General features: G+C 36.2%; 1 protein-coding gene and 1 long non-coding RNA gene across 6 annotated transcripts in view; one reads left to right on the top strand and one right to left on the bottom strand.

Moving 5' to 3' along the window:
- KCNK2 (potassium two pore domain channel subfamily K member 2) overlaps positions 1-27,980 on the bottom strand; it is a 177,552-nt gene that overhangs the window by 26,384 nt on the left and 123,188 nt on the right. For 4 of the 5 annotated variants that reach the window (XM_064477188.1, XM_031438580.2, XM_031438578.2 and 1 more), the window contains exons 4-6: positions 21,547-21,707; positions 18,993-19,179; positions 7,073-7,212 (exon numbers count right to left, since the gene is read on the bottom strand). In XM_064477188.1, the coding sequence (XP_064333258.1) occupies positions 7,073-7,212; positions 18,993-19,179; positions 21,547-21,707 (488 nt within the window). Of the gene's footprint in view, positions 1-4,129; positions 4,662-7,072; positions 7,213-18,992; positions 19,180-21,546; positions 21,708-27,980 lie in introns of those variants that run through there. The other variant, XM_064477189.1, reaches the window with a different exon arrangement.
- On the top strand, positions 211-25,085 carry LOC135318787 (uncharacterized). Its single transcript, XR_010377143.1, has 3 exons — positions 211-270; positions 8,115-8,292; positions 23,603-25,085. It is a non-coding gene; the product is annotated as an uncharacterized LOC135318787 (long non-coding RNA).

The raw sequence follows: 27,980 nt of genomic DNA, 5'->3' as shown, positions 1-27,980 counted from the left end.
ATTGGATTATTTTGCTTCAAATCACGTTTGAGGTAGGAAGAAGTAAATTTCCTTACTAAAATTCTGGTGCCATCCACTAAACAAGTCACCATACTTTGTTGCAAAGGATGCTTGAATAATCCCTGGTTAAACTTCAAAGTGTTCCCCTTACTCTCAGCAATAATCGACCACAAACTAATATTCTTTCAGAAAGCCAGCTACGGAGGACATAAAAACCAAATTATTTGTGTCATTCATCTTTGAAAATACACCTGCTTGTCTTCAGCAAAAGTAGGTTTGATTTTTTTTGTAAAATGTAATTGGTGTTAGCTCTGAATACAGGCCTGCACAATACTCTGGTTTGATGAAGAAAGTCCAAAAACAATTTTAAAAGCAGAGTTCATGGTGGTCACTTTTCTTAACACAAATTCTCAGAACAGATGACATTATCAAAACAGTCAAAAGAGATAGATAGCATTATATCTTGATGCATTAAATCCCCTTAATGCACTCTCTAGCTAAAGAAAACAAAATTACTTAAAAAGTGCTTTGAGGCAAAAACTATTATCTTAAGTTATCTTCCTATTGTGTACAAATGAATAGAAAAGATTACTCTGAATTTCCGTTGCCAGATGACATTCTGTGAAATACCTGAAGAAAAAAGAAGTTACAATTTATAGATTCTGAGGGTTCAATCTAAAATCTAAAACAGCAAAAAAAGGAATCTTCCCTCATGTTTTTATTTTTTAACATAACTATTGAGCTACTCAATTTAATAAAAGGAAGAATACAAATGAATTCTACCCCAGTCCGCACATCAAGACATCTGAAAATCTGGCTCTAATTCAAGAGAAGGATTAAAATAAGAGTAATCTGGGTTGATTTAAGAAAAATTTAATGCAAAAATAGTTTTCAAGGCCACAGAACATCCAGCAGATTTGAAATTCTTGTACCCACTTTTTTCCTGGGCTATTTTGGACTCTGGGTTTATGATCAAATTCCAGTAATATACATAACTTTAATGTTTTCTTGTTTATCTTTTCTTTTGTGTTTGTTATCTCAACCAGATAAAATGTTTAGCCATATAAGCACTCACAGCATTTCAGATTCTATAATGGAGAATATATGATGACGTATAGATGATAGTCTTAAAAATGTACAGGATCATTTGATTTGGGACAATAATTTGATACTAATTCCTTCAGAAAACCCATGAGGAAAAGAGTAAGCATACATTAAGCATGTAGCCACATCCCACATTCTTCCCACTGAATCTTCAAGGCACCTCATAAAGGAGGTTAAACCTCACTTTATAAGAAAATGGAGACTTACAGATTAGGTATTTTGGTGAAATTTTCAGAGCTAGTAAACAGGATAGAATTAAACCACAGTTTTAAGGGTTCCAAAGGCCATGCACTTTTTTGAAGTAATACATTTCCATTCATTTAAAAGAGTGTTAAAACTTTAGGTTTCAAGATTTCACTGGTCTATATACCACAACACAACCAATGACGAAACTAAAGTCACAGAGCTCTTCTCTGTAGCTGCACTGTAACAGAGGAGTCAAATTTGGGTACTTACTTCTAATGTGTTGATATTACTTACATATAAAAGGATAAGAAAAAAAGAAAAGTAGCAACAATACATAACCAACTTTTTTGAGCACCTGGGAAGCAGCAATGCAGAAAAAAGTTACTTTAGCAAAAAGGCCTGGCCACGCAGTCGAGCCATCTGGGGGATTATGGATTCTACCCCGTACCAGCTGTATAACCATAAGCAAGTCACCTTACCTCCCTTGCTTCAGTTTCCTTATGAGCAAATATTATTTTGCAGCTGAACACTTTATCTCATTTAAGAGTAAAAAAAGAAATAAACTATATTCTAGAAGAAAAGCATTTCCATTTTCACTACTCGCAAACCCTATTTTGTTTTTAACACGTACTCTGCCTTGTAAGGACTTCCTCACACTAGATGCACAAAGGTTCACGGTAGGTAATACAATACTAAAATGATACAGAAACATAATTCGGGGTCTTAGTCTACGGAAATGACTGTCCATAAAATTCATTTAGAAATTAGACATGTATTGGTGTGTGAGAGTTACTATTGCCTTGAAGAATAATTTAAGTCTTACATTGCTATTTGTTCTTTTATTTTTATTCTCCTTCATCAGGTGAATTCATCTATACTCACAACTTCCGCTGTCGTCTATGTTGTGATGACCACCCTCTCCACCACCACTCTCTCCAGCTCCTATCCTTCCTACATTCCAGGCTTGCATATCCAAATATCTACACTTGAATTACCCACCTGGATGTCCAACACATCCATCAATCACAATATATCCAAAATGACATTCTCATTCCTCCTCCATCTGCTCAGAATCTCTCATTCTCCTGTGTTTTGTTATCCCATCCAAAGCTAAAATCATGGATGTCATCTTCCCCTTCTCTTTACTGACCACAGCTAAAGGATTCCTTCTATCCCCGAAATAACTTTGAAATCTCTGGTTTCATCTCTATCCCCCTGCCAGCATAGATTCTTCATTCTGTATTACCTAGATTCCTGTAATAATCTCTCCCAACTGATTGCACAGCATCAAGCTTTGCTTCTAATCCATCTCCCTCACTGTTGACAAGATATTTCATTCCACTTATTTAAACTACTTCAGTAGCTCCCTAAGGTTTTCAGAATAGTGTCTAATTTTTATTTCAAAGGGCATATAAAACCTTTCATATTAAAAGTCCATCTCCCATAAGAAATAATGATAAAGTACTATACTGAAGCCTTTCCAGGGCTCAGAATGCAACTGTTCTTTAACTGTCCATCTCCAGGCGAGATAAAGAGCCATCAACTCCCAGCTCTTTCACTAAAGGGAGGTATCACCACACCGAGTAAAGTTCAGAGAAGACCAAATGCTCTTGCCAAGTAACCAGCAGAAAAAAAAAATTACATCCCTCCACATCCTCAGGTCCCTGTGCAATTCTGGGGCCAAATATAAGTTTGAGGGACAGTCTTTCAAGGCCTCTCGGCCCTAGAGCTTCCCAATCGGAGTTTCCTTAATATGATGTAAAGCCAACTTACTAAAGTGAGTGTCTTCATTTGCATGAATAGCTTCAGAGGCTAAAGAAATGATCTGGTAAAGAAGTGATGTTGGTTAGTTGTAGTGCCACGTGGCCTGAGAACACTGGCATACTGACATAGGGGCTGTGGTGGTGTTTGTCTCACATACGGCTGGGAACACCCCAAACACTGTAGTATGTGTACATCAATACCAAAACTATATAGAAATCACAGGTCTTTCAAACTCAAGGAATGTCAACAGTAGCAAACAGAACTATGTCTGCACGTAATAAGAATGCACTATTCTCTGCTTGTTTATGAACTTACCTTCTCAATTTTGTGGTCAAATCTTATTTTTATTCCTCCTGATATCAGTATTATTGTATTATCCAGAATATATAAATAATCTTTATTCTCTAAATGGAAATATTATTTCCTCAGAAGAGGGTATATGGCTTCATAGACAGTCTAGTCATACCACTTCTTCTTGTTGAACACGTGTTACTCTCCATTAGAGCTTAAAAAATAATGAGACAAATACACACTTCTACAGAAACTCATATGCCTCCATGGAAAAATTATTGAGATCATTATTTTTTTTTTGAGGAATGCAGATCAACTGTAATTATATGTGACACTTCTGAGACTATGCAGTGCTCCAACTAGCCATTTCCTTTCAAATACTTCAGATGGATTAGCTATACCAACATGTTTTATTTCAGTATGCTCATAAAAAACCATTTTTCCTTACTTCTAAACATAATATTTTCATTAAAGTTAGTCTTCATTGGAAACAGAATATGCTTTAACCTAAAAAACAGAAATAAGGCCACATATGATTAGAGCTCTATGTTTATACCTAACCAATATGATTTAAGATTTGTTTTTGAAAAAAATAATATAAGCTTAGGATTTACTATTCCCCAGAATCTTTTCATTTGGGGAAAGCATGTGTTTTTGTATTATTATTTAGAAATTTGATACTATATATTATTTTATATTTTTATATTCTGTACTAATTACATTTTTAATAGAGAGGATGCTAAGTTATCAAAAATAGCATTTTTATGCAATTGAAATCTAGAAATATCCTTATTGTTTCTGAACATTTTGGTAGGTTTTAAAAGTGGAAGTATCTGGAATCATTTAGGTACAGAAGATAAGGAATACATAGTGAACAGTCACCTAGCATGGTTCATGTGTGTAAAGATGACAACCAGAATGTATTTAGTTGGTTTCTATTTAATCATGTCCTTTAGTGAGTTATTTCAAAACTAAAATTATCAAATAATCTTTTTTCCATTACTGTAGAAATGAGTAGTAGTATTTCATCCATAAAAACTTTGGCCTTGATCATCTATAGATAAATTATAAATCGTCTTTCCCTTTCTTTCTTCATATTCTCTGTTGAATTTGCAATCCAGTTTTTTCACTTCCATAAATTGCATTATTATAAATTAGAAAACACACATCTGCTCCAAGTGACAGTTCCATTGCAACTGACTCAACTGTCTGGAGCAGCTGCAGCTCCGGAGGATTCACATAAACTTGCTCATGGCCTCTACTCACACGAGCTTTCCACAGATGCAGTCACCAGAAAGTACATGTCACTCAAAAAGCTAGGTAGAAACCAAAAAACTCATGGTAAGAAAAGAAAACAGCTCTCTACTTTTCAGTGTTGAAAACACATGAAACACAAAAGTATACTTTTGGCTGAGAATCATGGAGATCACTCATAAGCAGGCAAACAAACTTATTTTTCATATTAAATAAGCCAATTAATGTAGAAATGTAAATTTAATTCAAAGGATTGTATTATAGCCTGACTTTTGGGTCCTCCAAAAAGTCTTACGTTGAAGCCCTAACCCTAAATGTGATTATATTTGGAAACAGACCCTTAAAGGAAGTAATTAAGGTTAAATGAGGTCATAAGGGTGGAGCCCTAATCCGATAGGACTGGTGTCCCTATAAGAGGAATAGCCACCAAAGGCCCACCCCCTCTGTCCAGGCACGTGCACAGAGGCAAGGCCTTGTGAGGACACAGCAAGAAGGCACCGTCTGCCAGCCAAAGAGACAGACCTCACCAGAAACCAGTACCTTAATGTTGAACTTTCAGCTTCTGGAATTGTGAGCAAGTAAATTCTTGTTGGTTAAGCCACCCAGTCTATTTTGTTATGGCAGCTCAAGCAGAGTAATACAGATGATTATCTCACTACTCTGGGAAAAGGTGCCAGTGCTTTCCCAGCTCGTCCTACCACAAAAGCACTGGTTTTTAATAATACAGGTTTTTCAACTCTAATCAAATACAAATTATACAAATGGTGTAAGATAAAAATTCCCTCTTAGTCTCTGTGTGCTTGGGTGGCTTTCAAACTTTTGGACTGTGAGCCATAATAATATTAGTATGTATACGCAAGTATGTATATAATATATAGTGTGCTTATTATACATATACATGTGTATATATAAATATATATTTCCACAAAACAGTACTTTTTAAAAAGTAACTATAGGAGATTGGTTCTGTTCAATTCTATTTTATTTAAAAAAATAAATGTGTGTGTTTTTAAAATGCATTTGAAAGCCAGTTTACTATGAGAAGTTTGAGAAGTTCTCTTTTTAGCTCTGCTATGCAAAATATTTCCTAGTTACAATTTCCCCTTTTCCCTTAGTTTCTTAAGATCCTTAAAAGACACTTAACTTAAATTAAAATAACCATAATTCATTCATTCTCTCTCTCTCACACACACAAAATGAACCTAATACAGACTGGGGAGAAATCAGTTGGGGTCCTATACAGAGGAGAACTTTTCACATGATTTAAACTAGAATGCCAAGCATACTGTCTTGCTCATTTGTTTATATTAAATTATTGGTTTTACAGTATAACTAAGATATAGATTAATACATACAGACTGAATATATGAATTACCAGTTGAGAAATATGGTATCTGTGAGAGGAAATGTTGGAAAAATTTATACTCCTTTTAATTACTGTAGGCACCTTGGGTATTAATAAGAAATTATATGACTTGATGAGTTTCAAAGAAAATGTTTATAGAGAGAACATTTCCTATCTCATTCTGTTCCTTTTGGGTGTATGTTTAAAGACTCGTGCTTGTTGTATCAAAGATTTTGACACTGGTGTCTCTTGGCCTATGAACAACACATAATGAAATGAAGGGGTAAGTAAAGGGAGACAGGGTACTATGGCTGCAGGCCTTACAGATTTGCTGTGCTCTGAAAAAAATCACTAAGTTGGCTAAGACTCAGAAGCAAAAAAATACAGAATTCATAATAAAACACACTCAAACTAATAGTACTTTTGGACCCGTCATTATAAAATCAAAATTCAATCTCCAAACTAGGAAATTTCAAAAATCAAGATTTAAATTTCAAATTTTCTAAAATTGCATGAGTCAAAATTCTAATGTTCATTTCTGTATATACAACTGTACAAAACAGATAAAAGAATATCGTTTTGAAGAGCTGAAATCTGTACACAGGGAAATTAGTCATAACACACATGGCTTTGGGGGAACTGCGCATGTGCATACATGGGCACTTGCACAAACTTATATAGATAGATGAAGAAAGGAAATTATTGAACACAATTTAAAAATTCAATATGATACAATATGTTCATTTTTTCATGCTACTGATATTCTGACACAAATATTCTATTGTCTATTTCTTTATGGAATAAAATTTACCCTGTATCCTGGAGGTAATAAAGAAATAAAAGAAAAAAGAAAAAGAAGTAAGAATATATTTTTAATTGCATCTTTCTTCATTACAAGTTACCCTCAGCACCAAGGTATCATCTGGCATGTAGAGGTGTTTAGAAAGTCTTTGTTAAGTGAATGAATTTTAACTCATTTGATAGCCTCATATAGCAAATTCACAGCAAACATAAATATTAAAAATCTTAATGTTTAAATACTTAAAAAAATAAATGTAAAAAACATTAAAAATAATCTTTACTGAATTAGCTAAGTAAGACTGTCTTTGCACACTTCTTAGTTCTCACCTCTTCTTTTGTCTTTTTTGATATCACTCGGAGCCAGTCTCCAATCATGCTCAGGACAGCAGCAAAGTAAGCAAGTCCTACCAGGATCCAAAACCACACGACAGGCTTATAGAAGTCTAGATACTCAATATCCGATCCACCTGTAAGAGAAAAACAAAGTAGAAGAGAATGACTTCATATTCATAAGAGTAAACAATATAGATTACTGCTAAAATTATCAACTGAATTTTGGCCTTTCAAACATAGAAAGCTTCTTGTCAGTTGATCCATGTCAGTTTCTTCGTATGGAATTCCTTGTTTTCGCTCATGCAATCCTTAAAAAATCCTATTTTTCAAGAACCAGTAAATAAATTCTTTTTCCTATTGAAGTAGAGTTGATTTATAATACTATATTAGTTTCAGGTATAAGTATGTTCTTAATGAGCCCTCTCATTACCTCTCCAAGTCATAATAATTTTTCACTGCCCAAATTTCATTTTTGTTTATTATAATCAATCTCAACTAGTCTAGCACTTAATTATTCCATGTGTATCAGGTTCTCTTTCTACTCTATTGCAACAAGTAGGAGACAGAGACAACGCTTTTTTTCACGTGCATTTAACTTAGTACCTTTATCTCACTGCCCATCAATTCATGCTAACCAATCAATACATGCAAACCAATCATCAATTCAAAGTCATCCTGGACAGAAAGTAGTTCTTGTTTTAAAATCATCAATACAATGAATTGATAACAAATGCCAGAGACAATGCCTTAGTGGATCTAATTTGAACAAATAGTAGCTTGCAGGTGATACCGCCATTCATTATTCGCTGACTTTTCAAAGGAATTCCTATGCTTGCCATATATTTAAATCCCTAGCTCTCAAGAAAAAATTGGCAAAGAAGTTCTTTTGCTTTAATCTTCGTTACTTCTCCATTTATTTGGTACAGTAACTGCATCTATGAGAATCTGAATCCATTTCAGTACATCCCAACTTTGCACATATTAATCGGGCTATTAAGTTTCAAACACTGAAAGAGTTTCTTTTTTTTTCCACAAGAGAGGGAAGCAAGTCTCTCTCTGGAAAAATTCATAATTTAGCCTGAGGAAGCTTCACATAGACAATGAACCATAACGCGGTATACCGAGTGATGGCCAAAGAAGAACAAAAAGTACTGTGAGAGGACACAGAAGAAATGATTTTTACTTCTGGAAGGGTGAAGATGAGAAGACAGAAGGTGAGTCAAATAATGAGGATCAAAACAGAAAAGTTCAGTGTGAAAATATATGGTATATTCAAAGGACTTTTAGTATTGGCTAAAGCTACATATGGAAGGGGGCCAAGGGAGCAGACAGGTAGAAGAGAGGAATCTAGAAAAAGTAAGTTGTGTCAGGTTGTAAAGGCTTGTTTCTACAGCAATGCGGAGTATGTCCGTGTTGGACTATATGCCCAGAAAGATCTAGCGGCAGAGAGTGGAGGACTGACAGGGAAAGACCCACGAGAAACTTTTGTTCTGAACTCACTAAGGAATTACTGTGCCTGAGTTAGGCTGGAATGAAAAGAAGAGACCTTTTAGAGGCAGAATTGTCAGGGGCTGATGACCGCTTAGTTGGTGTGATAAGGGTAAGGAAGGGCTCTAGAACGACCAGAGACCAGAGACCCTCAACTGGGAGATGGTGCCCGGAACTGAACAAGGAAACAAAGGGGAAGGAACAGTGGCCAAAAAAAGGAAAAGTAATCAAACTGGGACGTGATAAATTGGCACTGCTCGAGATACCCACAGGCAAGATACCCAATAGGAACCTTAAATACAAAAGTAACGCTTAAAGGAGCAGAGCCAGGAGATAAGGATTTTAGGATCAAAAGCACTGAGACCGGGGATGCTTTAACAGAGGCTGTGGGTATACTCAGTTCAAAAAATTCAACCTGTACAGCCAGAACAGCTAGTAAGTAGCAAGTACACATTAAAAACCAAACATAAAATTCTGAATGTAACATTACTCTCTATAAATTATAAGACGCGTTGCCCACAGTGACATTTTCAAATATTAAAAGGGTCAGAGTAAAAAGAGAACATTTTTTATATCAGGCAAATAATATGTCCCAAAGTTCAGCTTTCTTTTGGGACAAATAGTAATTTTCAAGATTCAGTTCACAGAGTCAATATTACCTTCAAAATAATTATAAAAATTTTTTTACCTTGTGCAGCATTTTAAAAAATATCATTTCTGGGAAGGATTATAAAAGCTAAATGCATCTTTTGGTGGTTAAGACTTGGCCCACGGGGGATGCAGCTCTGCAAATTCACAGAAGTGACTTAAGAAATGTGTGTGGAAACTTGTTATATGATAGGCTCACTAGCAAATTCCATTTTTTAAATGTTTCCATTTCAATGAAACCAAAATGACATTTTTTCCCCCAAGTACTTTCTCTTTCAAAACCAAAAATCTTCATCCAAATAGTTGTGACTCACTTAACACATAAGTTCACCAAAATGTTGATTTTAGAAGTTAGTTCATGCTCAAGATGGCTTTTTATAAGTCTTCTTTCTTATAAACAGGATGTCACAGTTTGAACAGAGTAAATTAACTTAATCAGTAAAAGGTCTATATTTGGGTAAAATGTTCATCCCACAGGTTTTAGTGGATTCTAAGCCTGGGGTGGGGGGGGGTGTTTTCCCATTCTTAATTGCCCCCTCTTAAGATGAAATACTGGCAGTCAAGTGATCCAGGAAAAGCTAATGTATATGGGAGTATTATCAAACAACTCACAAATCCTTTTCACTTTCTAATATCTAAGATTTGTGCATTAATTTTTACATTATTCAATTCACTTGATTCAAGAATCTTATTCAAATTAAAATATCTGCAATGTTAAGATAACTTGCTAAAAAAAGGTTCCTAGTGTTATTTTTTAAATTAGGAAACTTTTAAAAAAATGTATTGGCTGTTATAAGCATTAAGTATAGTGCAGCATATTCAAGAAACCTGTACGTGGGTCTCTTGCTTGTTAAGAGCAGAGGGTAATGTCTCTATCCTGGATCGCCTCCCTAAATGCCCTTACTTCCCTCTCCACCCCACCACTTCATCACTTTTTTCCTTCCCAAACTCCTGAGATGCCACCTGCAGGATGCTGCAACCCTCTCTCCCTTCCTGGGTTCCTCACTCACTCAGCACGTCACTGCTGTTTTCTTTGTTGCCACTGAAGATACGCACACAAGTCCTTTCCATTTTAAGAGCTTCCTGGCTAATCATAATAGGAGAGCAGACAGACGGTAATAAAAATAGCAAAGAAGGGTGGAGGTACCAAGGTTTTAGGAATTTTATAAACTTTTCAAAGTAGTTAAAGTAAGTCGCTGACTCTCACATGACACAGGCCGGCCTCTTTTACATGGCGCCATTTTTCTCTGGACTTCTTCTCCTTGACACTTTACATAAGGAAATCACCAGAGCCTAAGTTTGTCTAGCAGATAAAACTGCTAAAAATGTAGCTCAGGAAGGATTCAGTCTGGTCTTATTCCTAGGAACCCATTCTCTCCTCAGATGCGTTTCCCAAACATTTGCTGGCAACAATCCCTTTCCTACTTGGTCCCAGCATTAAGAGAGCCCTTTCCTGTCTGGTCATAAAGAGCTGTTGGTTGAGGGGCCAGAACAGACCACGAAAAGGCTCTCTTGTTTTGGCCCGATAGTCCTACCTAATTCAGTCTTTATGCCCATTGCAGCAGATTGTACAGAATATTTAAACTCTGATCTAGAAAGAGGAGCGAAAGCTACGACTTACCGATGGCTTACCGAAATGAAATCATTCCATCCCAAGCCCCGAGGAGGGGACGTGTTGAGGGGAGTCACATTCCCACTCTTTATATTTCCACGGATTTAGTACGAGATTCTTAGTAAGACCACTTGGCCACAGATTTAAGCCTTACTTCCAGCTACCTTTATAAGTAATTAAGCTGGTATTTCAACTGCCATCATTCTCACAGTCTGTTCAGAACTCAGGGATGAAAGGTTTGTCTTGGCTCCCTGAAATCCCAACAGTAAGTATTGCCATTTTACAACAGAGAAGCCCTATGCTCAGAGGTAAGATAACAGTTATCAGGTCCTACAGGAAAGGGGACAGCAGAGCTAGAATTCAAGCTCAGACCTGTAGGGCTTCATAGCTCAGGCTCTTTTCATTAAACCAGGCTGTCTGTATCACCTATGATCTCAGCTACTATTTTTCCCATCACTTATCCATCATCCTTTTTAATCCCTGCTGTATGGTAGACGCTTAGCTAGGGCTGGAAACACTCAGTCAAACAAGGTGTTCCTCTTCCCCTCAAGGTTCTTACTGAACCAGGTGGGTCTGAAAGTAAGCACTGCTTTCCCAGGAGCCTCCTTACCTTGCTATGTCCTCATTCCACCGGTTTCCAGAAGTTAGCCCTATTCTGCTCCATGGAACTTGAGAGTACAATGCCCTCTCCCTGCTAAGTTTAATTTTCTTTGCCTTGATGCTGCTGAATCACAGAATATTTATAAAAAAAAAAAAAGATATATCCTGGATTTAAAGAATCATCTAGCCATTCTGGAGTAAGGTTATCAACTCCACGTCCCTTCTCTGGTTTTTTAAAATGATACATGTATTATAGAATACTAATATAGACTTTGTTCTAAATAAAATCAGGATTTTTTTTACATGGATCTATAAGTATTTTTAGTTTAGATACCAAATTATCGATTTCAATTTTTTTGATTTGTTTGATTTTGTTTTTATTAATCAAAGGTACTCTGTCTTAATATGAAAGGGAAAAAACTTTCTGCTTTCATGTATTTTTTTTTAATAGTAAAGCAATTTAACTGAATGAAGTGTTTTCTCAGTGCTTCAAGAGCTAAAGGCCCTTTCAATAATGTTAAGTTCTGTTTTCATTTTTACAAATGGAACTGTGACTTCAGTATTAAACAAAAGCTCACCTGCTAAACCAAACTTCCCTTATGCTATCTAGTAAAAAAAACACAAGACCAAAAAAGGCCAAAAAAAACTAAACCTCTCCAGCATTTGAACCTATATTTTGGGATTTTCAATTTCAGCATTCAAGAAGTTGTCCATTTCCTGCTAGGTTCTTGGCCCAAGATTAGGAAAACTGCCATTGGAACAATATTAGGCTCACAATCATAAGGAAAGGAAGATCAACACATTGCCTTACCCAACCTTTGCAAGCATGGACATCTACAGTATACAGGATGCACAGAATTTTTATCCCTAGAAATTACCTTTGAGTCTCAATACAGAGTAATTTGGAGTCTTCTTCATTAAATCTAGTACAATTTGCTGTCTGCCTCACTAAGACTTAACTGTCAATCACTGAAGGTTTTCCTTCTCATTTTTTCCTCCACATGCTTCCACAATTCTTCTATATATCCATTCCAAATCCCAGAAGTTAAATAACTTCTTGGTTTCCCCATAGTCCCTAGGATTTCTGAACCATTTGGGTCAAATCCCACTTAATTAATCACACAGAGAGCTATCAGTTCTCTAAAGAGTTCTGAGAGACCACTAGCTAAATAAGGGGGTTATCAGACCCCTTGCAGAATTTTCCCACAATAACACACAGAAGCACCAAGAAGAGAAAAGATTTCCTGCTTGATTTAATTGTTACTCCTTGATTGCAAACATTCTGTCCCATTGGAACAGGAACTAGAGCAATCATGAGCACTAGTGCTAAGCACAGCACCTGATACATAGTATGTGCTCACTGAACACCAGGATGAATGAACGAATGAGCGATGAATATAAGACATCTCCCTTGCAGTCACATAAACCCTCTCTCTGCAGTCCAAGCAATTTTTCTGAGCCACTGTGGTGATGGTGGTTCTCACTGCTCATCAGTAGCCCTCACTTCTCATCAGGTACCTTCCTTGTCATCTGTTAAATTCCTGGCAAACTTCTGCTCAGTGATCAGCTCATTAATAGCAATTTTAATAACTGGCTTTTGACATGGTTGCAGAACGTTAGGCAACATGAGCAACTGTTTTCTAGAGTTTCTCTATTAGGACAAACGGTTTTGAACAAAAAACCTTGCCATGGTTTTCAGTGGAGGTTTATATGTTTTCATGATAAAACTGCCTTCCGTGAAGAAAGCTCTGAGCACACCACTAAATGAGTCGTGGTTTTGGTTGTAAGAGAAACTAACTGTTTGGAGACTAAAACCTGCATTTCCAATAATGACTTTGAAAACATGATTCCAAGGAAACTTAATATGATATATACAAATATGTTCTTTCCAAGTCAAAAAATGTGAAGACAAATGATTTGACAGCTGTGAAAATCTGTAACAGTTTAGTAAATATAAACACACCAGAAGGAGACTTCTACCTGTTAAAAGTCCCTAATTATGTACAGAGAGAAGAGTATAAGGCATTAGACTGAGATGAAGCAAATTTTATTATTAAACTAAATACACTAAATTTCACTGATCAAAATTCCAAGAAGATATATTTGGATGGCAAAGTAAATTTATGCTGAGATGGAAAATGTGTTTCCATAATATCAACCATGAGGATTTCTTAGAATACATCTGAACTTTTGGCTAAATTTTTTTGGTTTTTAGTTAGAAAAATAGGTGAGGTGAGGATACTTTGTGAAATTATAAATTTGCATATTATTATGCAATCATATTATCTCTTATGCACTAACCTGGTTTACAAAAAGGACTGTATCTAAGGAATTCTTTGGGCAGCTTCTAAACGATTCATGGAAATGCACTTCTTGGCTTACGTGAGTCACTCCCATCCTAACAGCATATATTAAAGAGAACACTGATTTTGAAAAATAATGTCAACTTGCATTAAATTAGGCAGTTATTTCATTTTTTTCAGATTTTGAAGAATCATCAACTAATTGTTTTTATTGTGGTATAACTGACATACGTTACATTAGTTTGAGGCGTACAGCTCTAACACAGTACTTCAACATTTATATACATTATGAGATGATCACCACGACAGGTCTAGTTACCATCTGCCACCATTTAAAGTTATTGCAATATTAATGACTATATTTCCTATTCTGTACATTACATCCCCATGACTTATTTATTTAATAACTGGAGGTCTGTGCCTCTTAATCCCCTTCACCTATTTTGCCCATCCTCCCAACCCCTAGGAATTTTTTTTAATCATGGACTTAGAAGACAAATTTTGAAAGCAAGCCTAAATAAGCAGAACTCAATCTTTCACACATTTCCATATACTTAAGATAACTTCTTAGATTTTAATGAAGAAAGGCTGATCTAGCTCTCAGTCCATAAGGCAAGCATGATTTAATAATTTATCAATTCAGACTTCTCATCAAATACGAAATAAAATGACAAAAGTTAATAAACAAAACATAGGAAGCCAGCAGTAAACTGTCAAACATAATTTTTACCATTAACTTTAACTTACCTCTACAAATTTGACTATAAATTATTATAGGCATTGCTAAAATCAAGTAAATGACACTTTGCTAAATAATTTACTTCCTTCTCTCACCTTTTTGGGAGGGTGGCTCTGCTAGAGCTGCGGTTAGCACTAGGGGGCCTGTTTATTCATATGTAAAATAAAAGTGCTGGAGGGGCTGTCTGGCTCCCAGGTCTTTTTAGCTCTAGAACCCTGAGCATTGGTGAAAGAACAAAAAGGACCATCAGGAATACTCATCACTAAGGTAACCAGCCAGCCAGTAAAACAGGTCCTCTGCATAAATATAAATGTAAAATTAAAATCTTCCGGAAGGGCTCTTCCTGCAGAAAAATGACTAAATGTTGAATTCTTACATTCAGTCTCATACACAGAGAAACCTGAACTCTTGTACCTACTTCATCTTCACCAGTGGTCTCTAAATGCTTTTGATCCAATATTGCCAACAGTGAAAAGGATTTGTGCATGCCAATGTAAATGTATATTTATTCATGACTGAGAAATCTATTATGCTCTAACAAATTACATCAGGAACATCATGAACTAAAAAATAAAAAGTAGGGAATGAGGTTTTAAAAACACAAAGCAATAGAAGTTTTCCTGTTTTCTTCCTATGGAAGAAAGTTTCCCTGCTTGGACTTTCTTGCTCATTTCCCGGGGATGAGCACTGTACTTCAGAGCTCTGGTCAAAGCCACTGCACCACCACTGGGTGCTTTTGAGATGCTCCCAATAATCACACCAAGGTTACAACCTATATCCTAAACACTTATGTATCACTTTCCAAAATTTCCTCCTTTTCCTTTAATTTAAACACCACTGTTTGCAGAATATGTTCTTTAAGCTGTCTTCAAAGAAGTTCAATACAACAACGTAACTGAACTCTAATCCGATTCAGAGCAGGGCTTGCTGGCTTGAGAAGGGCATCAGACGGTGAATGTCCCTTACGGGAAGTACATCTGGGTTTCTTTTGAGATTTACAGCCCAATAGAAAGATGAGAAGGTTCAAGTTAAAGCAATGCCTCTCGCTTTTTCCTGGCAAAAATACCAACATGAGTGAGAATACTATCTGTCGTTATATCTGACAGCAAAAGGAAGGTTCTAAAAAGTAAACAACCGATTATTTCCCAGATGGGGTACTCGCCTTAACTCAGTGGCTAATTTTACCTTATTGTCACAAGGTAGCCAGGAGGAAAGACTATTTTTATGTACTCTTCTGAACTATACAAGACGATTCTTTTCCAAGATCCTTTTAAAAAAGCTCATAATTTTTGTTTTTCCAAAGACTCTTGCAAACACGCATTTCCTAGCCAGCTTTTGCCACGTCAGGCCCCCTCGTCCGCATTTCATTCCCAAAATGCTCCCTGAGCACAAGGATCTAGCAGGTAAAGACTACAGTACTAGGAACAGGGTTCTACAGTTTCCAAAGACCAAAACAGCTACCAAATACAAAAATTAAAGAGACAGAGACGGGTCAACAAAAGTAGTGTCCATCTGCCTCTTCTCTAATTTCTTTCTCAGCATTTGTTGCTTTGATCACATCAAAGTCCTTTGCAAATGATTGGCAAAGTGTATTTCTACCATTTTCCCTTATTTCCTCTGAAAAGTAGAAATAAAATTAAAATAATGGGTTTAAAGAGAGGTACAAGAAAATAAAATCCTAGTAATAATAAAGATGTTTATTACACTACTCAATGCCATGCAAATACCATTTTGTTCCCCTGTTCCCCTACGATGCTGTGACCATGACTCTGTATTCAGGGCCCCCACTGATACACATGGGATGTTTTCATTTAACTTAACTCCTCAGGCAGTTGGGAAGGGCCACTAAGAAACTCACAATCTAGCCAGTTTCAGAGTATTATCTCCTAAGGTAAATTAAAAAAAAATTTTTTTTCATCTTCTATGAAACCATCAAGTAAAAATATTTGTTCTTTTCTTCTAAGCCAGTTTACACTGTGGTCACAAACACACCATTATTTTAGGATTCCACCCACATTTTTTTATTTATAATTTTTGGGTTTTTTTAGAGTCTCGAACTGTGAGGGTCACATACTGGACTTACAATGTGTTTAAAATAATATGTGCACTGTATTATATCATTGAAATTCGGTAAGACAAAAGAACTTAAATGTTCTCACTAAATAAACAAAGTGAGGCGATAGATGTATTAACTCATTAGATCCTTTCACAATATATATGTATATATCTTTCAATTGCACCTCAATAAAGCTGAAAAATACATATATTAAGAAATACACATACCTATGCGTTACCATAAAAATTAAAAATTGAGTAGAATACAGTAACGTGTAATACAAGGCTACCAGCCTGAACAGGGAAGACTCTCATCACCTAGAACCTGCATACTCCACAGTTTCTAGAAGATCTCGTTAATTATATTTATAAAGTGATACAACAGCCTAAGATTAACATGCCGCAAGTAAAATTTTTGTTATCATCACTGTGTCTCATTTTCTGCTATCTTAAAGCACTTTCCACTTCTACTTAAGCAAATTATTTCTATGTCATCAATGAAAAGGAGAAAAATGGGTATTTTAGGGCAGAAGCTTGTTGGCCTGTATGGAGCTACCAATGTCTGAGAGTCTTCCCTCTGCATTTTGCTAATTAGAAAACTAAAAGTAATCTCCAGCAGAGTGTTGCAGCCTCCTTTCCCAGGGCCTCCATCCACCACAGAGATGTGCATGGGGTATTTCTGACCGAAAGCAAAGCTCTGCTTGTAAAAACATCCCCATTTCCAGGATATTACACACTCCCCAAAAGAAGGGCTTTGCCAGGTTAAACTGTAATTAACAAATAATAAAAACAGATTCTTCTCTGAGATTTTTATAAAACTGCAAAGCAGATTTTCTTTTCTGATAGTATTTAGGAAAGAAGTTTGAGTTAAGAAAGAACGGCAACCAACCAGAAAGTATAAAACCCTCCTAAAACTGAATCAGGCTAGTGAGTTTATTCTGGGAAGTTTAATAGTTTAAGTTTAACTAGAAAAACATGCTAAACACTACATTCCTACCGTCATGTTTAGCATGTTTTTCTAATACTTCAAACTGATTTAAAAAAAATGGTTTGGATTTTCAGGAGCTGGTCCAAATGATCCGTGACAGAGAATTACTGTATTACTTTTACCACTATTATGACAATTTATTTAAAATTGGAGTTAGAACAATAATAATAATTGGATAATATAACCAGAAAAGAAAGGGTTGAAATGATAGGAATGCAAGACCTAAGAGATACAACAATAAAGCAAACAGCAACTGAAATAACATGTATAAAAAAGGAAAAAATTTTTTAAAAAACGTGAATTACAAAATGTGGAAAAAATATTTAAAAGGTAAAAAATATTGACATTAGAATTGAAAATTAAAGGAGATAAACATCTTAGAGAAAAGAAGGTTTTTAAGAAGCTAAGGACATTTTCTAAAGTTTGCAGGTGTTTCTAAAACTCAAATTTAAGAGACTAACATCACCAAGATGGGAGAATAACTAACTACGATCTGAGAACAAGACAGCACTGAGAGGACATAGAACACGGGAGTGAGGTTGAGGCATCCTCAGCACCACAGGGACCAAGGCAGACTGACTGCATCAGAGGACTGGATGTTAGCTGCACCCACTGTAGTAATCATTTCATTTCACGATCTGTGTAAATCAAACCATCATGCGGTACATCTCAAACTTACACGGTGATGTACATCAACTATTTCTCAACAAAACTAGGGGAAAAAAACTAAGACATGAAAAGGCTCAGTAAAAAGAGCAAAGATAATTTAAACTTGAATTCTTGTGCCACTTAAAAAAAAAGAGGCAGATATCTCGTTAGTAAAATCAGGGTGGGACAATAAAATTCTGAACAAACTGCAATTTAAATTTCTTTCATAGAATGAAAAACAAATATTCAGTTGCACCCCTTTGCTTACCTTCATTGTCATGAAATGACCTTTTTTTTTTTTTTTTTGCTCTGACATAGTTGTAGATTAAACTGTCTTCCAAAAATATGTATTGAAGTCCCAACCCTGGTACCTTAGAGCATGACCTTATTTGGAAATAAGGCCCTTACAGATGTAATCAGTTAAGATGAATTCATTCTAGACTAGAATGGGCTTTTGGTTCAATATGACTGGTGTCTTTATAAAAAGAGGGAAATGTGGACACAGCAACAGGGACACAGGGAGAAATGCCATGCGATGTTGGAAGCTGGGATGGGAGTAAGGTCAGCAAGGACTGAAGGTCTCTCCTCCAGAAGCTGGGAATAGGCAAAGAGGATCCTACAAGAGTCTGGGAGGGATCTGGCCCCTGCTGGCACTTTGATTTTGAACTTCTATGAGAAAATGAATTTCGTTTGTTTAAAGTCACCCAGGGTCTATGGAACTTTGTCATGACAGCCCTGGGAAAGAAGACAGTAACTGTGTCCTGCTGCAAACCCAAGAAAACAATCTAAACAACAAGCGTTGGGGGGCAGGGTCGGTGCCACCAAAAACTTACCTGCAACGTAGTCGCCAAATCCAATGGTCGTCAGAGTGATAACCACAAAATAAATGGCATCCAGGGCACTCCAGCCTTCTATGTGCTTGAATATGATCGCAGGCAGAGCAACGAAGAGGACACAGCCAAACAGTATAAATATGATTGTTGAGATGATGCGAATCTTGGTCTGACTAACATTCCACTTCTAGGGATGAGAGAGAGTGAGAGAGAAATAGATTGAGATCGATCACTGGTGTACCTGCAAAGTAAACCTATAGACACCGTTACCAGCAAATTAGCAAATGAGAATGGAATTTTATTCCCTTTAATACTTAATTTTCAACTGTCTTTACTTGTAAATATTGAGTATAACATGAATAACTGAAAACAATCAATGCTAATAATGTTGCTACTTTGCCCTTACATACCTTTGCAACAGGTAAGATATTTTCTAAAGTAAATTACATTTGATTGGAGAATCAAATTTCAGATTTACATCATTGTTTGTTTACCTAAACCACTTTTGAAATATTTCTATTCTGTAGGCATAACATCTGATTGTGGGCCAAACACAATCTAGAAACAGATGAAAACGGAGAAAACTGAACTATGAATTAAATATTTACTGTTGATAAATGATAAAATCATTAATTTCATGAAGACTTTTCCCTCTTGCTCCTACCAGATTTTCCTTTCATTCTTCAACTGATTAAAGTGAAATACTAACAGACTTTAAAGTCCACAGTTGGTTCCCAAGTGAACCAGATGAACTCTCTTTGTTCTATGGCCTTAAGTTGTACAACTAAATATATCAGACATGCTATGAAGGCAAGGATACGTCTTCAACACCCCTATGCTACAGCTCCCTCAGAGTCCCCATATTTTTTCACCTCTTCTTACCAGGAATTTCCGCAGCATAACATAGGAGGTGAAGTCCATACACACAGATCTCCTTTTGAGGTCGTCACCATATATTTTCATCTCTAAGTGAATCTGTCCTATCTACTATGAAAATTATAGGTCACATCCCCACCATCGAAAAATCACTGAATTTTAGAGCTTGAAAATTTTCTAGAGATCAAGATCTATGAAACCATAGAATGGAAAGTAAAAATAAAAATTTCTCTAGTTCACCATCCTTATCACATATGTGAGAGTTAAATGAATTCATGTTTGTAAAGTTTTCAAAACAGAGTTGACTATGAAACGCTGAATCTTGACCACTGAAATATATTCACTACCAGGACATCTGTTCTAAGCCCTGATGTGGATGCAGCATGAAAAACTCTCCAGCATCCAGCAGGCAGTCAAAAATCTGTTGAATGAATGATTGAAGAACAATTCAGCATTACTAAGTTTGTGCCACTAATCTGCCCTCTCAATTAATACAAGATACTTTTAATATCAATGTAAGAAAAATATAATACCAGAAAAAATGGGTAAAATGCCTATTCTGGAAGAACCATGCCTATTCCACTCTCACAGTAAAAATATTTAAGAGTGAAATTTGAACTTAATGTGAAACATATCTAATGCTAAAACTAGAATTATAATTTAAATTAAAAAAACTAATATTCAGTGGTCTTATTTCATCAGTAGAGTTCAATGTAAAATACTTCGTTGAAATTTTTGTTAAAAGATAAAACATTATTGAAGAGAAAATAAAATGTAACAGTAGTGGCAGCGGTAACAAATCATTTATAATCTCACCCTCTAACACAATTGTTTTCTTTATCCGTAATTTTTTTCAAGAATAGAAGCTTGTAATCCTGATGATACTGTTTTCCCTTAAAATTCTAACCAGAGCATTTTCATTTTAATTATTTATTTCCCTACTGAATATAAAATAGCCATGAACATCTTCATGTATATTGCTTTTGGTTCTACTGAATGACATCCCTGAGATAAATTTCTGTCAGTGACATTACTGAATCAAGTTATATGACCCTCTTTATCATGTTTGCTGTATATTATTCTGTCCTTCACAAAAGGGCTATGTAAAGTTTAAAATGCTACCAGCCATGAACAAGGGCACCAAAGTGATTTTTAAATAAAATGTCATTCACTTACTAGCTAGGTTAAGCTTTCACATCTAATATCTCCAACTCTCAGAGCAATGCCCCATCATCAGTACCATTATTCACATTCTACAGATGGCAAAATGAAAAAAAAAATGAAGACGAATATATATGTATGTATATGCATAACTCGGACACTGTGCTGTACACCAGAAATTGACACATTGTGATCGTACTTCAACTTAAAAAAAGGGCAAAGTGGAGATTTAAGGGTAAAATAACTACTTTAAATGAATAAAGCTATAAGATGATACATCTAGAATTTGAACCTATGACTTTTTTCCTGTTTATTTTGCTTTTTCTCATTCATTAATGTATTTATTCAGAGAAATATAAAAAAACTAGAAAGTGAGTTACTCGCAAATAGAGGCACATATAATTTGTTGTAAAAAAAAATAACTAAATGTCTAACTATACCTGAAGTGAAGAAACATTTATAATATTTTTAAAAATTAAGCAATTAACATATGTAGTTAAAAGACTATTGCACTCACAATAAAAGTATCTTCCACTTTTGCAATTCCTTTTCCAAATATGGTCCCTAGTTGATCTCCAACTCCGGCCAACAGAAAACCAAAGAGGGGAATTCCCAGTAAGGCATAGATGATACAGAATATTTTTCCCCCTTCTGTGCGTGGTGAGATGTTTCCAAATCCTAAAAAAAAAAAAAAAAAAGAATTCAGTTGTTTATAAATGGGTGATAGTTTAAAACATATGACCTCAAGCTTGATTCAGAAATTCCAAATGTTGTATCAATTCTAGATTTTGACTAATTAAGAATCCCTTTATACCATATAAGCTTTTAATGGAAAATTCTCTTATAAACAGATATTTTAACAATCCATAAGTTATAGCTAATGTTCCAATTAAACTGGATGATTGAAATTGAGGGAGTAACATAGGCAATGAAGTCACTATTTTCATTAAATTAACTCCTATCTTTCTATACTGATAATCCTGTTGACTACAAAGCTTCCATTGCCATTTACTGAGAAGAGTGTATTGCCTTAAGAGTATTCACATATGCTTAAATTATTTAAAAAGTTTAATAACTTTTAAATTTGGGTTTCATTCAAGTACCTACCAAAAAGTAATAAATAAAAACTTAAAATTATCAAAAAATTTTTAAAGTCCTGAGGATTTTTAAGGCTTTCCAGTTTTGTGTAAGGATGGTCTCTACTTGTTATGATTAAATCAGCTCAGTTCCCCCTCTTTTTCCTAATAACAAAAGCAGTGTCTAGAAATATGTTTGAGGTAAAGAATGCACATCTTCTAGAAGTATACAGAGCACCTATGTGAGCCTCTCATTGTCCTTCATATTATATTAATCTGGAATTTTAGTTTTAATTTCCTCTTTTACTCAAGGCTGTGGATGGATATTTTAAGATTGTTTTTTTCTGTTGCTACTTTCTAGTTTTATGACTATTAACAGTTGAAGAGTATGGCCTATATGATTTTTACTTGTTTGGAATCTACTGAGATTTTCTTCCTGGCTTTACAATGGCAATTTTTGTGTTCGCTTCACTGTTCTTTGAAAAGAATATGGGTGTTCTATTTGTTGGGTACAAAAAGGACACATATGATCAAGGGGCTTCATATCACCTCTCCAAATCCATTCCTAATGTTCTTTCACAACACATTCCTCGGGGGAGGTGGGGAGAGGCTAATATTTAATCCCTTTCGCCCATTCATTTTTCTCCCCGTAAGAGTTCCATCTTCCTCTTCTTGCTTCCGCCAGTTTGGTGTTCATTGCTAGTCATTTCATCTATTGAGGGTTTTTTTTTTTTTCCCAAATGTGTATAATTTTCAAGAACTTTTGCCTTTTTTCATTAGCCTGTTCTTATGCTATGAAAATAATAATTATATTCATTTCTTGGGGTTTTCTCAATGTTGTACCATATATTAACTCAATTCCTTAAGAGAAATTCTAGGCTTCCTTGATTTAGGTGAATTGCTTCAAGTGTTTGAGCATTCCTAGTTGTATTTTCATACACATAAGCATACTATAAAAACAGATTGGTTACTATTTGTGGCTGAATGTATTTCCCAGCCTCAGTGAGAATCGTGGTTGCTCTGGTGGTACATGCAAGAGTCTCTTCAAACAAGTGTGTTGGCCAGAGAGAAGGGGACCGGGGTCTGACTGGGCATTTCATTCATTGAACTGATGTGGGTGTGCCGCTCACATAATTTGAGAGCAGGGTCTCCTAATTCCTCACGGCAGCCTCCAGGTCACAGCTGCCTGACTGCTTCTCAGGCCCGCTGGCTGCTTGAGGAAGATCTGTCACACAAGTCTTTGAAAAGCTTGTATTCACAGCTTAATTCTGGAGGCAAAGGCTGGAGACAGCTACTGTGAAGTCAGGATTAGCAGTTCCCCCAAGCTTTGATTAGTTTACAGGCTACTGCTCATGGGCTCACGTCTGTTTCTAATTTGGATGCCTTTATGAGGTTCCCTAAGAAAAATATTCCTTTTGGACTCTTCCGTTTTGCTTCTATGGGGGATGTGGGCTCCTCAATTCAAAATATTTCAGTGTCGATGTGCTCTGCTCACAGGATGAGGAGGGCCGGAGGGCCCTGGGTAGAAGGAAGAAGCCTCAAGTCAGGATAAAAAGCCTGCCATGGATGGCACTCCAAGACCTGGGAAAATGGATGGGTATCTACGCATTTAACTCATTTATCTTCCATCTGCTCTCATCTACTAATACCTGGGAATGCCGAACACCAGGGCAACATGTGCAAAGGTCTCTCCAGAGCAAGTGTGAAAAGGGCCCAGAAGTCTTGTACCAAGGTAATTTGAAGAAGAAAAAGGCCATCCCAAAGGTTAACTAGACAATTTAAGCTGGACTATTTGGGACAGTGCATGATTGCTGTACAATATCCAAGAACAGAACTCAACCATCTCAACACTGTCCTCTGTTCTAGCATTAATAAGCAGAGTACCAAGAACAAGAGAGCCTTGTGAAGTCAGCAGGGGGGATTGTTTTGACCTGAGTCCTCTGATTATTCCAGAGAGTCCTGCTAAGATCCAGCACTGTTCTTTATTGTCCCCCCAGATGAAAAACCACGTGGCCTGAGGTAGGGCAGGCCTACACCATCCCACTTTCTCTTTTTGCATAAGAGGACAAATGTCTTCAGAGGTATATCCATAAGAAGTAACCTACCTCCAGGAAGGGTCAAGGATCAAAAATAAAAGGTACAACTTTTAAAAAAAAATTCTGACTCTGGCATCACTATACATAGCCTAGCTGTCAGAGGGCTCAATTTGATCTGCTCCACGAAAGTTAAAAGCGTAAGAAACAAAGGCTCCAACTTTTCATCCATCACTGACTCAGATTCAGCCCAGAAGCCACTAGAACGTCTTCAGAAAAGCTGACAGAGAATTTCCTCGGGAAGCCCATTTATATCACCAACGAAATGGCCCCAAGTCCAAAGAATTCTAGATGTAAGGAGAGCCAATCTACCTTTCATTGATCAAAAACAGAGACCAGTTCCTTGTGGCATCATTGTGCTTCATGTTCATTGTCTCCATGGCAAAGTCAGCAGAAGGGAGAACGAAGTGGGTAGGATTGAGGGAACCCGATATGATTCTTTGCTGAGTCTCTGCTGCTTCCCCTTCCAAATATTTCTCTCGACACCATTAGGCTGCCCTCTGCGCCCTCGGGGGTGGGGCCCCTCCCACAGTCACCCAGCGCACACACACAAAGTGACCTAGCACTTTTCCGACATAAATAATGCCATCTGCAGCAACACAGATGGACCTAGAAATTATCATATTAAGTGAAATAAGTCAAAGACAAATGTCATATGATATCTCTTACATGGGACTCTAAAAAAACCTGACACAAATGAACTTACTTACAAACTGGAAATAGACTCACAGACATAGAAAACAAGCTATGGTTACCAAAGGGGAAATGGATGGGGAGGAGGGGTACATTAGGAGCTTGGGATTAACAGATACACACTACTATATATAAAACAGGTAAACAACAAAGACCTACTATATAGCACAGAAAACTATATTCAATAGCTTATAATAACCTATAATGGAAAAGACTAAAAAAGAATATATATATATATATATATAAATAAAACTGAATCATTTTGCTGTGTACCTGATTACAACCTTGTAAACCAACTATACTTCAATTAAAGAATAAAGAGCATGCCAGCAACTCCCCAGACACTTTCCTGGGCGAGAGGATCAAACGGCTGTTCAGGGGATGGTCCTCATGTTTTCTTCCCTCTTCCCTGCGTAAAGTAAGAGTAGGCTTGTCTCCACAGATACGCCACATGTTCTAACCAATGATTAGACAATGTTTAAACAACTCGATACTATTAACGGATTTATGAAAAGTATCCATTGACTCTAAGCAATACAATGTGCTAAGCTTTTCAAAATATTGATCTTAGTAGTTGTCTGGATTTCCTGACCCTTTCCCTGGTTAGTCAGCAGCATCTCCATTGCCTCGGGGTGGAACAGACTGTTTTGGCAAGAAGAAAAATGGGAAAGAAACAATAATAAGTTTTGCTTTCTTTTAACTCCTAAATTAAGGTGTTCACACTCAAAATGCTTCGCCTGAGGAGAGCAGCTGTCAGTTTACAGCATAACATATGCTTCGCAATAAAGTTAAAGGAGTGGCTTTCAGTGCAGCTTCCAAAGAGCTTAAGGGAACAGAAAAGACTGAAGACTGATGGGGCCTAACCTTGGAGGAGGTGGGGTGGGGCAGAAACCAGAGAGAGGACAGGGCCTGGGGTGGTGGGGTGTGTGTGTGTTCCAGTGGTATCCTGAAGCTGTCTTGAGAGATCAACGATCAAATGCTTGGGAATTTTGCAAGTCAGCTGACTTCGCATTAATAGCTTGAAATCAACTACCATAGAAATTGGCTGGCACTACAATTTAGGGATTTACACCCCTCAGCCGCCTAATATTGGCCAATACGTTATAGAATAGGAGTCAAATTTAAGAGGCTATACATAGTCTGTGCCAGAGATCTGGATGGAAGCTTAACCAATGCCTGTTGGCCAACCCCTGACAGTTACATAAGCACATCTCCAGAACAGCTATCATCTCGTCTTCACATCACCTTCAGGGAAGAGCCTTCCACAGAAAACTGCTATTAAGTCCATTGTAAGCAGATCACTTAGCAGGAGGGCCATATATGCCACTCCTATCTGAACAGTCCTAGGTGGACTGGTCATTTTTCTGACAGAATTTATTAATACTACAAATAAATAATACCTCCCCTTCAAGAACTGTCCACACTTGCAATTAATTATTTGCAGCAATCCATTTGATGTCTATAGTCCCTGCTTGGCTATGAGTTCCATAAATGTAGATATTGATTTTATTGTTTTTTATATACATATACTATGTATATATATAAGGCTATAATTCCAAAATCTTACTGGCTTATTAACTAGTGCATTAATGGACAATCAATAAATATTTTTTGACTGACTAATACATGAACCTAAAAAATTTACAAAACTTTAGCAAGAGGGTTAAGAAAACAAAAAATACAGAGAAATCCAATGTTTCTGTGTGAGAACTCATAAAAAATTAAATGTTATCTCCCACCAATTAATAAATTTACTATCTTTCAATCAAAATCTCATAGTTTTTAAAACTGATAAACCCCAAATACATTATTGGCTATGTGTGCTTGAAATATTTACTGAATAAAATTATTCTAAAGTTAATCTAGAGTAAAGTTAACAATAACAGTCAATATGGAGTAAAGTTAACAATAACAGTCAATAAATATTTAAAAGGAAGATTAATGCGAGGCAAAGTTTGCTTCCAAATTAAAAAGATACTATCTGTGTTTTAATAATTTAATTTAATAATAATAAGTTTTAATAATTAAAAGTGGCAAATTAATGAGTGAAAACAGTAGAAAGTATAGTACAGACCCCAGCATATAAATGAGTTCAATATTTGATAAATATGATATTTCACATAAATATAGAATTAGAATCAATAGACTTGATTATTAACTAAACAGTGATGGGGTAAACAGTAAGCCACCTGGAAATAAATTCTGTCCTTATCTCATGTTATACACAAAATATTACAGATGGATTAAATCATTAAATATAAGGAAAATATGACCATAAAATATACAAGAAAGGGCAGGAGGATAACTCTCTAAGTATAACTCCTAGGGCAGAACCATAAAGAAATGAAGGATAAATATGACTACACAAAAATATAAGGATGCTGTATGTCAAAAGAAGAACATAAATTCTATGTAAAGGCCAACCCAAGAGGCAGTGAAGAAAGACCCAGTCACATCTGCTGCTGGTCTGACCAGGGCTCCTCTTCATCAAATCACCAAGCTTTCATTTCATTTTCAGGGATGAAGTTGGCCCAAGTCTAACATGTCTGCACTGGTGCTTTGAGATGGTCTTCTAATTTAGCCTTCTGCCTTTTGCCTCCAGCCCTCATCTGGAAACCCTGGATTGCCACATAATAATAGACCTATTCCCAGGAAATATCAAATTTCCATAATGATAAACTGATAAACGCCAAATACATTCCTGATTTTGTGCACTTGGGATATTTACTGAAAGACTGTCAGCTGGCCAACTTGCACAAACAAGTTCACTTCCACTGAAAAATGTCAGACTGAACTTCTAATAAGCAACACTGTTGGCTTCTACCCTCTGCCTAAGACTTACTGAAATTAAGTTACATAGTTCAGTTGTTTACACTTCTTAGCTACAGCACACACACTCTAGGTTTAAGAGCACTATGTGACTAGCAGGCAGTTCATGAAAATCTTTAATTTCTTAGCCAGCTTCCAAAGTGGAAACAGTAGTTTATGACCACTTGTATTGACGACAGCAATGATAAAGGCAACAATCAATTGAAATTGCATTTATATGGACCCTCCAGAGTTAAACATAGTTTACAAAACACATCTAA

Source organism: Camelus dromedarius, chromosome 21 (assembly GCF_036321535.1).
Source record: "Camelus dromedarius isolate mCamDro1 chromosome 21, mCamDro1.pat, whole genome shotgun sequence".
Lineage (NCBI taxonomy): Eukaryota > Metazoa > Chordata > Mammalia > Artiodactyla > Camelidae > Camelus > Camelus dromedarius.
This window is presented reverse-complemented; position numbering and strand designations above follow the sequence as displayed.